Source organism: Tubulanus polymorphus, chromosome 10 (assembly GCF_964204645.1).
Source record: "Tubulanus polymorphus chromosome 10, tnTubPoly1.2, whole genome shotgun sequence".
NCBI lineage: Eukaryota > Metazoa > Nemertea > Palaeonemertea > Tubulaniformes > Tubulanidae > Tubulanus > Tubulanus polymorphus.
In genome coordinates, this window is record NC_134034.1 from 2333336 (window position 1) to 2348578 (window position 15243).

The window sequence follows — 15243 nt, forward strand, 5'->3', positions numbered from 1 at the left end:
TTTCACCGCTGCCGCAGTACTGGTGAGTAGTGTGCGTGCAGTACTGCTCTCAGCCGCTTTCTGCAAAATGATTAATCGAAAAATCGTCTGCTAACGCTGCGAACAGATGGTGGCGACACGTAGTGGTTATGATCGATGACTATTCGCGGTGCCGCCATCGGTCGGTCAGAAAATGCAGGCTGTGCACGCTGCGCGCCGCGAGGGCGAAATAAGGACAAACATTTGAAATTAGTAAACGTTATTACAGTAAAGATCACTACGATTTCGGTATTTATATTATCTATTGCGATGATGCAGCCTTCCAAAGCTAGAAGAGGGCCTCAATACCTTAATACACACGACAAACACCGTGACTGGTAATCGGTGTATTTCAGTAGTGTCCCTAATATTGCCTTTGTGGACAATGTGCCCTTTTGGGATGTGACTCAAAACTGGCCCCTCAGTACACATAATATTGTCATTTTCGACATCAAGGTGCCGTTTTGGAGATGCGTCAGTTAGTCCTACAAAACCGGTCTCTGGACACGGCCCGCTGGACTGAGATAGACGGACCCGATCTGCGTTAGCAACACCGAAATCGTCTCTCCTGCACACTCAAACTTGCTTATCGTTGGTAGATGGGAAAATCATTACGTCGACGACTTATCCAAATAGGAACTTACACTTAGTAAATTGCTTTGTAAATTGTAATGGGACTTATGAATAGAGACGACTGAAGCGATGGTGACTTTACTTCGATTTAAACCGAATTGGTCGTGGCCTTCTTTGTGTCAGTGCGATTTCCGATGCCCTATGTTGCCAACAGGTGGCGTTGCTTATAATGGCGGACAAATAAACAAGCGATAACGAACGTTTTTTTTTTTTTTACCAATAAACTATGAATCATGATTTATTCTTCGCAATAAAAATCACCAATAACACGTAGCAAGCAATCGATATTCAACACGCGCACGTCATATACACATGAAACATGTTCATATATATATATATATATATATATATATATATATATATATATATATATATATATATATATATATATATATATATATATATATATATATATATATATATATATATATATATATATATATATATATATATATATATATATATATATATATATATATATCGTTAAATTAAAATCATTCAAAATACCACAAAAAATGATATGTTTATTAAGAAAAATAACATTCGATTGTAAGGTTTTTAAATATTCTTACTGTGTATAATATACTTCATTTTGATTGCAACTTACATTATGGTAGCTATAATCAGGGACCAGTTGCGCAGTAGTGACTTAAGTTCAAAAGTAGTCTTAGATCTTAAGACTGGTCTTAAGTTGTTAGATTGCCTAAGTCTAAGCCGTGACTATGCAACCGGCCGCTGCAGCCTGGGACCAACTCAGACTCGAAAACAGATTACATACACTAAAATATGGCTTAAAAATTAAAACATCAGTTTGGAAAACAACTTGTTAATCGGGGTTTGAACGCGTCTTTGTTACGTCCAGTAAAGTTTCGAAATGAAATTTTTACCCGTGGAAAAGTTTTATGTTATAATTAATCCACGCCATACAATTAGATTATACAAATATTGCACTGAAAGTTGAAAAAAAACAACGAATCCGTTAAAAGAATAAAATAGACTCGGATCATCTCGTTAAAACTCGAAATTCATGTTTGTAAAACTTGCCGCCCGTTACAAGGCGTGGTTCGTCGTACAGAGGACCGAGGATCCTAGCTCAGACGAATTGCCACACGTACAACAGGCTAACAATCCTACGACCTATAAATAGTAACAGTGTATTTTAGTTGTAAGGTTATATCATGGCACACGAACTCCTAAATTTCACACGTCTGTGGGTATATCGGCAACATGGCAAACTTCAGATTTTTCGTAGATATTCTCGACTAGTGGCCGGAACTAAACCGAACACACGCGCCGTATAGTTCGGTCGCAACGTTCCCAGTGTCGGCGATCTTGCTCCGAACTACAGCGACCGTGCCCGATGGTCGACATTTACCGGATAGCTCCGACTAAAACTGGTGATTCGGTTTTACTCCGTTCGCAAATAGTGGACTAACTCCGCTAACCGAAAAGTTCGCCAAGATGAGCTTGTGGTTGGTGGTTATCTTTGAGCACCGAGATGCGGAATATCTATCTGACAGTCAATGGTGGGTGACTTGTAATGAGGTAGCTGTCTATTAGGTAGTTTTGGTAGTTAAAGCCCGCAGTCGAAAAACTGCCCCGGGAGTCTAATGAACCAAACCGTAGTTACAGTGCATGCGTCCAATACCGGTACATGTCATTTACACGTGTATAACATGTACATGTATCAAGCGATCGATATTCAACACGCATGTCATATACATATACACATAAATCATGTTCATATATCAAGCGATCGATATCTTACATGCGCGTGTGATTTACACGCGTTACAAGTAGATGTATTACGCGATCGATCGATATTCAACACGCGCATGTGGTCGTCTGTCATCCGCTCTGGAAACTCTTTTTGATGTCGACTCGCGGATATTGCGAGTTCCACGAGTGAACTTGCATAAAATCGATAGCGGCGCAAAACGACACGTCCAAAAACACGAGCTGCCTACATTCATCCAACACCCTACAAAATACATACAATTTACATAATACATGCGTGTATCTGGTAGTTCATTTTCAATAAAAAATTTCTATTAAAAATGTCTCAGGTGAAGTACTGAACACATGTGAAGTGTGGACGATCATTTTTTGAAAGTGTGCTGATAAAATGTCCAATATCTGGTGTTTGTAGTTCACTTTCAATCAAAAATATCTCTGGTGCAGTTCTTAACACGTGTGAAGTGTGGACGATCTGGCTGGGACGCTAGACCCCACTCAGGTATTCGAATTTTTAATAACCATTTTTTCCATATTCCATTTTTCATCCTCTAGACTATACATTAAACATTTCAAAAACTGATCGTTCACACTTCACGTGTATTCAGAGACATTTACTCGGCACCCGGTAGTGTATATACTTCTGGACGGCATCAGTTGATATGGCGCTTGTTCCGAGTATATCGAGTTGTTGAAGGTCAGGAAGATATTTGGCAATCAGATTCAACTCCGTATCACTCACCGTCCTGTGAAAAGCAGAAACAACATAACCAATTACATTCGTCGATTTAACAATCTAAATGACGACCTTCTTCGATTCATTGACTTTCAAAGATTTAGTCAATCAAATACCTGTTTGCAGTGAGAAATAGCTTTTTTAATTTTCGACATCTACTGATCAGATTTGCCAGACAGTCGGACATTGCTGCTGATACACCACTACTGTAAGGAGAAATATCGACAAGTCAAATTAGACCTTTCGACCTCACACAACTGTGGAACTGGGCCCAGAGTTAAATTAAACCCGCCAAACTGTGGAACTGGATTCACAGTCAAATTAAACCAACATTACTATGGAACTGGGTCCAGAGTCAAATTAAACCCACACAACTGTGGAACTAGATTCAGAGTCAAATTAAACCCACACAACTGTGGAACTGGATTCAGAGTCAAATTAAAGCCACACAACTGTGGAACTGGATTCAGAGTCAAATTTAAGCCACACAACTGTGGAACTGGATTTAAGAGTCAAATTAAACCCACACAACTGTGGAACTGGATTCAGAGTCAAATTAAAGCCACACAACTGTGGAACTGGATCCAGAGCCGAATGGAACTCAGTTACAAAACAGCTCGTGCACATACATAAGATTCTTACCACCATCCCAAATCGACATCTTCGAGGTGAGGACAGTTTTCTGAGATCAGATTCAAACCTGAGTCGGTCAATGATTTCATTCGCCAGAAATCGAGGCCGATCATCGATTTACAATTTCTACCGATTTCGCCGGCAACGACGTCGAAATTCGACATTAAATTCAAACACGATCCTAAATTTAGATATTGCAATTTCGTTTGAGTTCTGAAAAAGAAAGAAATTAAATTTCATTAAGTGGCTTATCTAAATCTTGTCCCCTGATGCAAGTATCAGGTCGATAGGTATCCAACTGCCTGGACCCTGCACCCCTTCAGATATTTGATGCTTTATCAGCATTCTTCAAATTAGTGATCGTCCACACTTCACATCTGTTCAGAACTTCCCCTGAGACATTTTTAATTGAAAATGAACTACAAACACCAGACATAAGACATTTTATCAGCACACTTTCACAAACTGATCGTCCACACTTCACATGTGTTCAGAAATTCACCCGAGATATTTTTAATCGAAAATGAACTAGAAACACCAGACGTTAGACATTTTATCAGAACACTTTCATAAACTGATCATCCACAATTCAAACTGGAATACTGAATGTCCGAACGGGTGCAGGTTGCAGGATACAGAAATCCGGCTGTGTAAACTGTAATCTGACGTTTGAACTTACTTGAGAATGTTTACGATCTGTTTCGAGCTGATGTTCGTGCGGTACAGATTCAGACGACGCAATTCCAGCGAATTCGTCGCCAACGGCAGAAAATTGAAAACGTTCCTACAACACTGCACGTCTAATTCTGCAACGAAACAAAAATCCAACAAAGCGTTGAGTATGACGCTTCAATTTCATTGATTGTTTATTCTCCATCATGCACAGATTCGAGTTTCGTGCAGATGAATCAGCGACGAAATTAAAGTTAACCCGGAGTATAAAGCCAGTGCTAAATGAAATAGGTTTTAAAAATTGTACAAATCATGTGTTACATTTATGTTGAATATTGTTTGAAATGGTCGTTTAAAGATTCTGTAGTTTTAGATTTAACTTTTAGGTAAAAATTAGTCCATTTTCAATGAGTCAAAACTGACAATACAATAATCATTTTTAGCATAGAATATCATAAACATATATACAATTTACCATTTTTACTATCCTCAATTTTCAACCCAGGATATTGTATCAAATATCGGCCCCAGAAGCCTAGAGAATTCAGTCAATTAACTCTTTGAGCTCACGCAAGTTAATTCGTTTTCAACCTCGAACTCAACATATCAAAGCAAATAAACACTTAAAACACCTACGTTTCAGCTTTTTAGAGCAAGTCGCTATCGATTTGATGACGTTATCGTTAACGAATTTACAACAACCCAAACGAACGTCGACCAACGAGCTGCAAGCTTTCAAAAACCTACGAAAGACAGTTAACCAAACATGAGACTAATTCGACATTTAAAAAAAACAGCGGTTTAATTGAAAATGAAAAAAGAAGTTATTCTGATTTCGAGAGTAGTTTGATAGAGTAGAAACTACTCTCAATTAGTTGACGTTCTGGTTCCGGTTCCGGTTCCGGTTCCACAGTTGTGAGTTGAATTTATCTTTAAGAGTTAAAGCATTGAAAATGAACTGATTTTAACTCAGAGTTAACTCTTACTCACAACTGTGGAACTGAGCCCTGGTACGAGTGCGGACACTTCGAACGTTTCTTGGCCATTTCGACTTTCATTTATCGTATTTCAAATACCCGATGAATTCTGTAGATGTGATGTTGTTGCACCAGGATATATTGAGCGTTTGTAAGTGCTGACAGCAACGGGACCGCAGACCGACCAGACTAACATCGGTGAACTGAAAAAGACGATTTTAAAAATTTATCTTTTGAAATTTGTAATTGATCTTAAAGGCCCCTCTACAACCAAGTGGAGCTTGGTGTCGTGACGAGGAGAACACTCAATTTGATTGTCGAGGGAGGAGGGCCGGAGCTTCTGCCAGAGCCTTTGCTCCTCTGATGGAAACGAAACGATCTTAAAACTAGCCACAACGGTGGAAAGTTCTTTGTAATTCATTTCCAGCGCATTTTCAATCAAATCAGTTTAGTTTTTAGCGCGATTTGTGACCATTGCTTTAAAAACTTGAACGAATCGACGTATGAAAAGATTGCTTACTTTATCCCAGTACGGTTGTAGATTGAGGGCTGTGTATTGTAAAGGGTCGTAGGCCTGTTTATGAAACAGCCGCGAGACCGACGCCACCTGGCACAACGATCTGTGGTCTAAATAACTAAATATCAGCTGTATGATTTCGCCCTGAATAACGGAAAGAAAGTATTAGGTTTAGCGGAAATTAGCACGGAATTCGGCGAGATGTTTATTACAGTTTCTTCGGCAAGTTTCGATTGCAAGAATCAGGCCAACAGCGTGACTGGTTTCACGGGCAGCGCGGGTCACCTTTTTTGGTATCTTCATCAGACGGCGCTCGAAGTTAAAATCGTCGCGTATGACAGCAAATACGTTCGCATTTCAAGGCCATAACTGAGAACCCGCACGCTTATTGGACTGGGAGTACATAAGATTTATTTCGATTTCTGAAATTTTTGCAAACGAGGAACTTACTCTCGAATGATGGATTGAGATTCGCTATTTACCAAACGAAAACAGCCTTGAAAAACAGTTTCGTGGCGAATTTCGATCAGTTTCGAAACCGAGAAAATTTGAAAAACAAGATTGAAACCAGTTTCCGTAAGATGGGAGGTTTATAGCCTTCGACGAATAGCCGTACTGGCAATCACGTGCTATACCGTACCGGTAATAGTGAGAAGTAATCAGTGTCGCGTACGTCTAAATTCAAATCTGAAAAACGTTCCGTCGTTATTTCGAGCGCGTTCTTCGAAGCGGCGGCCGGGTATTTCGTATCGACGCTCAAAACGGAATTCATTTGCTGAAGTGAACCGATCAATTCTACCGCGTCCAGTTCCGTGTAGTACGTGCAATACTTGGAGTTCAGTTCCAAACGAATTTTGCTGCAAAATACGAAACAAATACGATCAGGTGATGTCTCGGGTGAAGTACTGAACACATGTGAAATATGGTGGATGACCAGTTTTAGAAAGTGTACTGATAAAATGTGTAATGTCTGATGTTTGTAGTTCAATTGAATATGTCTCAGGTGAAGCACTGAACACATGTGAAGTGTGGACGATCAGTTTTTTAAAGTGTGCTGATAAAATGTCTAATGTCTGGTGTTTGTAGTTCATTTGCAATTGCAAATATCTCAGGTGAAGCACTGAACACATATGAAGTGTGGACGATCAGTTTTTTAAAGTGTGCTGATAAAATGTCTAATGTCTGGTGTTTGTAGTTCATTTGCAATTGCAAATATCTCAGGTGAAGCACTGAACACATATGAAGTGTGTCAGACGATCAGTTTATGAAAGTGGGCTGATAAAAATGTCCGATGTCTGGTGTTTGTAGTTCATTTTCAATTAGAAATGTCTCAGGTGAAGCACTGAACACGTGTGAAGTGTGGACGATCAAATTTTGAAAGTGTTCTGATAAAATGTCTTATGTCTGTAGTCCGTTTTCAATTACAAGCAGCCTGTTTTTTGTCTATATCATTATTCTTCATTTATCTTAATTTTGCTAAAGGTATCTTATGTAGTTGGAACATAAGTGTTTCGCAGATAGGAGGATTATATTTCTCATTTTCACTATTTCATATCTGACTTTTTTTCTTGTTTAGTCGTGGTTAATCAGTTGGACACTAACGTCTCTCACTTTCTCAACTGCAAAACGACTTGCGTATTGTTTCCCGAATAGAAGTTTGGATTCACAGAAGATCCGACATGACATAAGGGCAAATGATACAACGTATGCTTTCAAACTTGCCTTTCTAACTCACCTAGTTAGAGACGGAATGGACATCAGTTTCGGCGAAAAAATCCGCGATTCTCTCCTGGCGTCGGTCGGCTCTCCTGACCACAAAATTTCCCAACTGAAAGATTTTCCTTTTTTATTAATCACGTCAACTTAATCCAGATCTGCTAAATCCGACTTATGACATAATCCGGATTAAACAAATCTGTATTAAGCTTAATCTAGTGATGGACTGTGAACGTTTTGCAGATGAGATCGAATCTTAATCTAACCCGGACGGGACCGAATAATCCGGATTATTGGGGATTAAACGAAACGCGTTTTTCTGAGCGAAATCTTCGATTAGAAATTTCAGAAATCGTCACGTCATCACTTACCGTTTTCTAACGGTATCGACCGCTAAAATGCGGACGACCGCTCCCGGGTTGTAGGTTTCGTAGATCCTGATTTCGAACGGATGGACCGGTACGCTGAACTGTAATTCTACATTTAAACAAATTAAACATTTCAAAACAATACGTAAATTAGACCTATATCGAAATCCTTTTACGTAGGCTCTACATATGAAATCAGTATTGGGTATTTCGGTGATGTCATAGGGTGATAAATAGAGGCCGACATTGCTCCTTTATCAAAGGATGTACAGCATCAGTAATGGCTCTGCTCTAATTTTTGGCGACTGATATTTGGATGATGTCATGGGGGGATTTATGGCCTGTAGATGGAATCAATTGTCGAGGTAATTTGATAATGTCACTGAGGATCCAAAGAGGTAGCCATCATTTCTTGAAGAGTAGCTTTAGCTCCAATAAGAGTAAGTGGCAATATGATGATGTCATAGGGGTATTTATGGAAGCTGCCATAGTTTCTGGAAGGATATACAAATCAAGTTACTGGTACGATATTTGATGATGTCATGGGAGATGATGACCTTGAAGTATAAATTATTTTGCTCACCGATAAAATCTGTACTGAAGAAAGTGTCTGGAGTGCGTCTGATAACGGTCGGAGCAGACGGACTGATCTTCCACCACGGACCGTACGTCCTCTGAAATAATAATTCAAACGCATCGTGACAGGTGAGAGTATCCACCAGGTGGTGCTAGTGAGCAGTAAGACATTAAAACTACTGCAGGGGAGGATTGCACTTGTGGCAAGTGAGGAACCACCAGGTGTCGCTAGAGTACAAAAGGACATCAACTACTGCAGCAATACAGGATTCCATGTGCAAGTGAGAATCTACTAGGTATTGCTAGTGTGCAGTAGGACATCAACTCCTGCGAAAATAGAGGATTCCACTTGTGGCAAGTGAGAATCCACCAGGTGTTGCTAGTGTTCAGTAAGACACCAACTCCTGCGAAAATAGAGGATTCCACTTGTGGCAAGTGAGAATCCACCAGGTGTTGCTAGTGTTCAGTAAGACACCAACTCCAGCGAAAAATAGTGGTTTCCACTTGTGGCAAGTGTGGATCCACCAGGGGTCACTAGTGCGCAGTGGGACATCAACAACAGTGGCAATAGAGGATTCTACTTGTGGCAAGCGAGGATCTACCGGTTTCAAAAACACAATGATAGCCGATTATTGCAAAAGATAAACTTACAAAAACGCAAGCCTGCGTGTAATCACCGTAGCTCGGGTAAATGGAAATAGCGTTCGCTAAATTGGCGGCTGTGTACGCGATGCTCGCCTCACCGCCGTATTGAGAACTAAAATCCGTTACTTTCTCCGCGAACTGGCTGTAGGTGTCAGGTACACCCGTGATTCGATCGCCTCCGCACAACGATGAGTTCGCCGCCATATTTTAATCGAGAAAACTCATCTGAAATGGTTGAAATGTTTATGCCATGAGGGAAAAATGTTGTTCAATTTTATTTCAGCGACGTGGTCCAGTTGCGGGAGTACGGTTCGGCTTTACAGTTGGTTTAGTCATTAGACCTACCTGTAAACTGGACTACAGTTCTTAGTCAGATACCGGACTGCGATTTATTCAGTAAAAGGACCTCGGTTTCGTCAGTTAGAGTGTACTGCAGCAGTTTTAGTCAGTGACAGTGAGTAATCAGATTGCGATTGGAATCAATTAAACTGAATTTAGTCTGTAACCATGGTTGGTAACTTGACTGCATTTTTAATCAGTAACCTGACCATTTTATTCAGTGAACGGACTACGATTTTATGAGGGACCTGACCGCAGTTATAGTTAGTGATCAGACTTGGGTTTTAGTTAGTGACTTGACTGCGCCTTAGTCAACAAATATGGACTTTGGTCTGACTATGATTTTAGACACAAACCTGTATTTTAATCCTGTTTACGCGATAAATTAAATTGTTACCATGGGCGGCGCCATTTTATGATCATGTGATCGGGTTCTAGTGGTAAAGAATTAATCACAAATTTAAATTTGTTTTATTGAATATGTCCTGTATAGGCGAGCCGGACGGAGACGGCCGGTATCGGGGGTCCATTTGGAATCTAGCCCAAAACCCCAAAGTAGGTAAAATACGTGCCTAGATTATCTTAAGTAATCCATTGGACCGTGATAACGTTGTGGATACTCGCTTGTCACTGAATCCGCGATCGCCATTTAGAGCTTTGTACGACTCCCGGTCGGCGCTGGATCTCCAGTTAGTTACCTAATCTTTGGTGGTAAGCTTTTTATAATCGGATGGGCTTATACCTTGTGAAAATATCCGATCGTGAAACTAAACCACAGACAGGTTACTGACTACGCTGGATCGAAATACAAAGGAATTCAGAAGACCGAGTGAAATTGAGATTGATTTATTTTACCGTTTGCTATTCGCTTTTCTCAACATTCATTACATTACTACACCTGAATGTCTTGAATCAGTGCCCGTTAAAGTTTCCAGAGAACAGGCGAATGCATGGGCAATCTTAGAAAGCACAGAAGAAAATGCATTTCTATAAAAATATCAATAAACTTGAGAAATATTGAATGGACTTGTGCAGGCCTGAACGAAACGGGGAAGTATGTTTTAGATTTTTCAATATAACAGAGTGAATAAACTTGAGACTGGAGATTCAAGTGAAACATATACCGTACAGTAACCCCCGAACAATTACCGGGCGTGTTTTATTGTGTATCTATAGAAAACCTGGCGGTAAGCGGGGTGGCAGGTAAATGGGAGGGCGGTATATCGGGGGTTCACTGTATATAGATACAAAACTATGGAGTAAACTTACAGATTCAGTAAATATGATTCATAACGCATTGAATAAAATGTATGCGGCGTTCGCCAAATTTCGAATTTCGCTTAGATTTCGGGACACAGGATATAGTTGACCCGAAATGATCCAAACTTAGCAAACCGACTGCACCATAGACAACCGGGTATAGATTGGAATTGTTTTCCGTTCGCAATTTGTTTGAAAAGTCATCTGGAGTTAATGGCCCTGTTTCGTAGTAGCGTACATTTGTGCCGTGGTTGCCACTACAGCTGGTACATACTGTTCCCACAACACCTCGGGTCGAATTGCATATCTTGCTTTACGTCCATATTGGAACCGTCCTCCCCGGCAGGGATTCGAACCTGATGGCATCGAGATTGCCACTGTACGAACCCCTGCCACACTAGACCGAGTGCGCAGCTACACGCGCAGCTTAGATGATGTCATTATTAGCCAACCAATGATCCCGTTTCATTTTAGCCCGGTTTTTCCCATTTACAGTTCTTCCGTGAAATTTACTCAGCGATTATACAACGAACAATCTGATTGGTGCCGCAAATTTTCGTGCGGCAAAGCTGCGCATGTACTGCGCACCCGGTCTAGTGTGGCAGGGGCTCGTGCCGTGGCCGAGTGTAGCGATGCCATCAGGTTCGAATCCCTGCTGTGGGAGTATGATTGGAACTTGGTTTCCCACCACGACTGAACCTATTGTAGTGGTGCTAACCTCACGACGGGACCACAAACCGTAGAGTAATCGATAACACGGTACGCAATTCCTACATTAAAGACATCCAGCACATATTTACGGTGGAACTCCGCTTGTGGTCTTTAGTTTGACCCACTTTCCTTTCCCCTAGGTCCGCCCCAGTTAAAAGATCTTGACGAAATTCTACTTGATCAAACAAGAACCGGTGACTCACGCCGAGTAAAGAGATTAGAATTCTAAGAAAGTCCTGCAGCTAAATAATGGGGTCTCGATAACGATTTCAACAGAAATGGACACAGTTGTTTCGGTTCATAACACAATGATTCAGAACTGAAGTACCTGGGGTCAATAGGTTTGTCGTTAGGAAAATCCTGCGCTTCCATTGTGGCGTTCAATGTCCCCATTATACTGCGGAATGCTCATGTAATGTCCACTGAACTATGCCGGTTTGTTTGGGCCCGCATTCCCGGCCCATTGACGACGGTATGAATACCTCGACTCGGTCCGTTCGTTAATCAGTGAGTCGTTGACCACACATCGAGTAAGAGGCAGTCAGCACGAAAATGGAAAGAACTATCTTGATGATTTTGGCCGTTGCCGTCGTCCATTCGGCATCGGCAACAATTCGTAAGTATTCGTCATAGTCGTCCAAACATCGCAGACGTGTTTTTCGCACGATGCTAGCTTTCGAATTTTTGAAATCTAACGCCCGTTAACTGCCGTGTTTCGTCATAGCAAATTATGGATAGATTAAAACATGTAGACTATTTATCCAGATTTTATATCGTGATATCATTTGTTGTTGGAAGTTTGTTCTTGTAAATTTTGCCGCATTTTATATCTATATATTGCTCGATTTTTAACACTGGCTACATTTGTCCAAATTTTGAACACCCACTATCGAAGAATTTGAAATGTGAATTTTCTCTGAAATCTTTCAGGATTAGATTGTTTATCATATCATCAATTTTATTCCGCAGTGTACGATTTGGCGCAAGGACGAGATGCGACCCAGAGCAGTACTTTAAGGGACGCCAACCTGGCTATCAGAGGGAAGGAATGGCCCCGAGCTATCGATACGTGTAGCGCTACGGAAGATACCGCTAACGACCCCTGGTGGCAGGTTGATCTGGGCACCGAGCGCGAAGTGTCCGACGTTTTCGTTCAAGGTAATGAAATCAACTTTTCGAAAATAAATCAGTTGTTTTGTTACCGCTTAAAATCAAAATACACCAGACGATGATATTTAGTGAGGGCTCGAAATGTCGTGTATTTTGATTTCAATTGTTGATAAACAAAATGCGATTCTAATCGTTAAAATTCTGTATATATACGGGTTTTAAACTTATGGTCTGATCACCGCGTCTGGGTGTGCGGGCTATTCGACCAATAAATGTTTACCTACGTCCAAAAAAACTGTACACGATCTGTGTCTTTATCTAGGAATGCTGAAAACCTTTAACATTTTTGTATCGAACCAACCCGCGTCAGTAAATGACCTTCCGATCCAAAGTCGTCTGTGTTACGCAAACGAGAACACACTGACTGACGACCGAATGGGAAAGTTCAAGTGTGCTGAACCCCTGAAGGGGCGCTACGTAATCATCACATCTCCGGCCAAATTCGGAAAGTTAGAACTGTGCGGAGTTCACGTGTATGAAGGTGAGCTCATAAACCAGCTACGCCACTAGATGGCGTAGCTAACAATCAATTTTTTGTTATTGCTCGAATACCGATAATGGGTTTGTGCGTGATAAATGATGATAATAATACTGAAAACAACAAAATAAATTCACTTGGAAATTTCGACTTCAAACTGTGACATTTTTGACTCAATTAATCCAAATACAAATTATCGTAACTTTTTTTCTCTCCTTGACAAACAGAATGCAAGACTGATAATTGTAAAATCGGTACCTGCATGGACCTGTCAACTCCGAGACGGTAAGCCTACGTAACTGGTATACTACTAGCACACCTGGACCCTTGCTTGCCAAAAAGTGGAATTATCTATTCCTGTAGTAGTTAATATCCGAATGCACACTAGCGACACCTGATGGATCCTTGCTTGCCACAAGTGTAATCATCTATTGCCGATGTAGTTGATATCCTACAGCGCACTAAGCGACACTTGGTAGATCCTCACTTGCTACAAATTGAATCATCTTTGCCGCAATTGTCCTTACTACATCTCAGTGGCGACACCTGGTGGATCCCCACTCGTTACAAGTGTAATCCTCAAATGCCACAGCATTGAAAAGTTAAAGCGCAGTAAACTGGCTAACTACTAACGCACCAAATAGATCCACACTAGCCACAGTCAGAGGTGGATCAAATCGTGGTGGACTTTTTCAAAACTTTAAACGACCTCAAATTCAATTGTCGCATTCGCTTCGAAAGACGCAGGACTGAATATAATTGCGTGGAATAGAACAACCTAGAAATACGCGAGCAATTTCAGTAAAATAAATGCACAATCTTTTTGAGAAGCATTGTTGGTATTGGAGCTTTTACGATGCCCTTTTCTCAATGCGATTTACCCTGAGATTTTTTGGTAAAACTATTGCTCCCGAGCCTCCCTGACGGCCAGCCTTACTAGGTCTCCTTCGCGTCAAACGTGTAAGAATATTGAGATCTTCTATTTTTCGTTTCTTTTTTGTTGTAGCTGTAAACTGGCGGCTATGAAAGGATGCAAGGACTATTCGTTCTTGAAAAGCTCCGAGCAGTGCAGAGCGACGTGTAAATTATGCAAGCCTGAATCCGGAATCCCTAAAGCCCTGTGTTCCGACAACAGTAAATGGTGTCCCACTTGGGCGCAAAACGGCGAATGCGACTTAAATCCCAAATACATGCATGCTAATTGTAAAATATCCTGCGATACTTGTTAATACTGTGATGAATTCCAGGTTTTTCGCCCTTTCGTTTCGCGTATCCGGTGTAGATCAATTTGAACATTGAATAGTAGTTATAAAGTAGCATTAATAATAGTCGTTGTATGATCAGTAGCGATGAAATATAATTAATCATCATAATAATAATATATACATACAACACTTGAGCCTTGATTTTTTGAATTGCTGAACAGATTAATTAAGGGTAAATGCTACTTCGGTCGGATTGGCCAGCTCGAAGACCCACGGTACCGTGGAATTTTCACCCAGCACTGGCAGTGGTTGTCTCCACCAGTGATCTCCGCATCTTCACCCGTCAAGGGATTCGAACCCACTACGCTAAAGCTGTTCCCCGAACCCCTTGACCTCACGTGTCGTTGGAGTCGTTACTAGCCGACCAGAATCCGGTCGTACCAATCACAGCGCTTGCAACAAACCGTCAGTAGACTTCTGTTGGTTTCCCGTTAAATTGACCAATCAGCGAACGTTTTACCGAACAAGGAAGTATTTCGCAAATCGATATATGACGTCACGCGCAACAGCGCCAGTAATGAAATCACGCTTCGTGAGGCCAGGGGGCTGGTGGAAGCGAGTTCGGGAGTGACCGGACCCCTGGCAAGCGAGGATGTGATCTCCGTCGCTCTACGATCCTAGTGTAACCAACCACTCAGACGCGTGCATTCAAATTCGCTGTACAGTTGCCAACCAGAATTTGGTCGGCTTTTTGTCCGTGTTCAAACTGCGATATCTCAGCAAATAAACAACCGATTTTGATGAATAAACTATCTACACTAACCTGATGATGTCCTGCGGTAGTTCATTATATCA

General features: G+C 41.1%; 2 protein-coding genes across 4 annotated transcripts; one reads left to right on the forward strand and one right to left on the reverse strand.

Moving 5' to 3' along the window:
- Positions 1-1176: 1176 nt before the first annotated feature.
- On the reverse strand, positions 1177-9979 carry LOC141911900 (F-box/LRR-repeat protein 4-like). 3 transcript variants are annotated; one of them, XM_074802996.1, is made up of 15 exons: positions 9921-9979; positions 9571-9655; positions 9232-9450; positions 8588-8678; positions 8008-8113; positions 7656-7748; positions 6561-6777; positions 5924-6064; positions 5503-5606; positions 5063-5169; positions 4434-4560; positions 3764-3967; positions 3238-3327; positions 3004-3131; positions 1177-2632 (listed from the first exon to the last, which is right to left on the reverse strand). In XM_074802996.1, the coding sequence occupies exons 3-15, from the start codon at positions 9427-9429 to the stop codon at positions 2457-2459; spliced, it is 1782 nt and encodes a 593-aa protein (XP_074659097.1). In that variant the 5' UTR covers positions 9430-9450; positions 9571-9655; positions 9921-9979; the 3' UTR covers positions 1177-2456. The 3 variants fall into 3 exon arrangements, with proteins under 3 accessions (XP_074659097.1, XP_074659098.1, XP_074659096.1); XM_074802997.1 differs by having other exon boundaries at positions 3027-3131; positions 9571-9975; XM_074802995.1 differs by lacking the exon at positions 9571-9655 and having other exon boundaries at positions 9921-9967.
- Positions 9980-12016: 2037 nt separating this feature from the next.
- On the forward strand, positions 12017-14577 carry LOC141912068 (uncharacterized). Its single transcript, XM_074803249.1, has 5 exons — positions 12017-12151; positions 12505-12693; positions 12968-13186; positions 13411-13468; positions 14190-14577. The coding sequence occupies exons 1-5, from the start codon at positions 12088-12090 to the stop codon at positions 14410-14412; spliced, it is 753 nt and encodes a 250-aa protein (XP_074659350.1). The 5' UTR covers positions 12017-12087; the 3' UTR covers positions 14413-14577.
- The last annotated feature ends 666 nt before the right edge of the window (positions 14578-15243 follow it).

Coding starts and splice junctions, on each gene's coding strand:
- LOC141911900 (XM_074802996.1), bottom strand. CDS start 9,429: ATGGCGGCGAACTCATCGTTGTGCGGAGGCGATCGAATCACGGGTGTA. Junction 8,114..8,587: donor CTTCAGTACAGATTTTATCG/GTGAGCAAAATA, acceptor GTTTAAATGTAG/AATTACAGTTCAGCGTACCG. Junction 3,328..3,763: donor GATGTCGATTTGGGATGGTG/GTAAGAATCTTA, acceptor TTCTCCTTACAG/TAGTGGTGTATCAGCAGCAA.
- LOC141912068 (XM_074803249.1), top strand. CDS start 12,088: ATGGAAAGAACTATCTTGATGATTTTGGCCGTTGCCGTCGTCCATTCG. Junction 12,152..12,504: donor TTCGGCATCGGCAACAATTC/GTAAGTATTCGT, acceptor TTTATTCCGCAG/TGTACGATTTGGCGCAAGGA. Junction 13,469..14,189: donor GACCTGTCAACTCCGAGACG/GTAAGCCTACGT, acceptor TTTTTGTTGTAG/CTGTAAACTGGCGGCTATGA.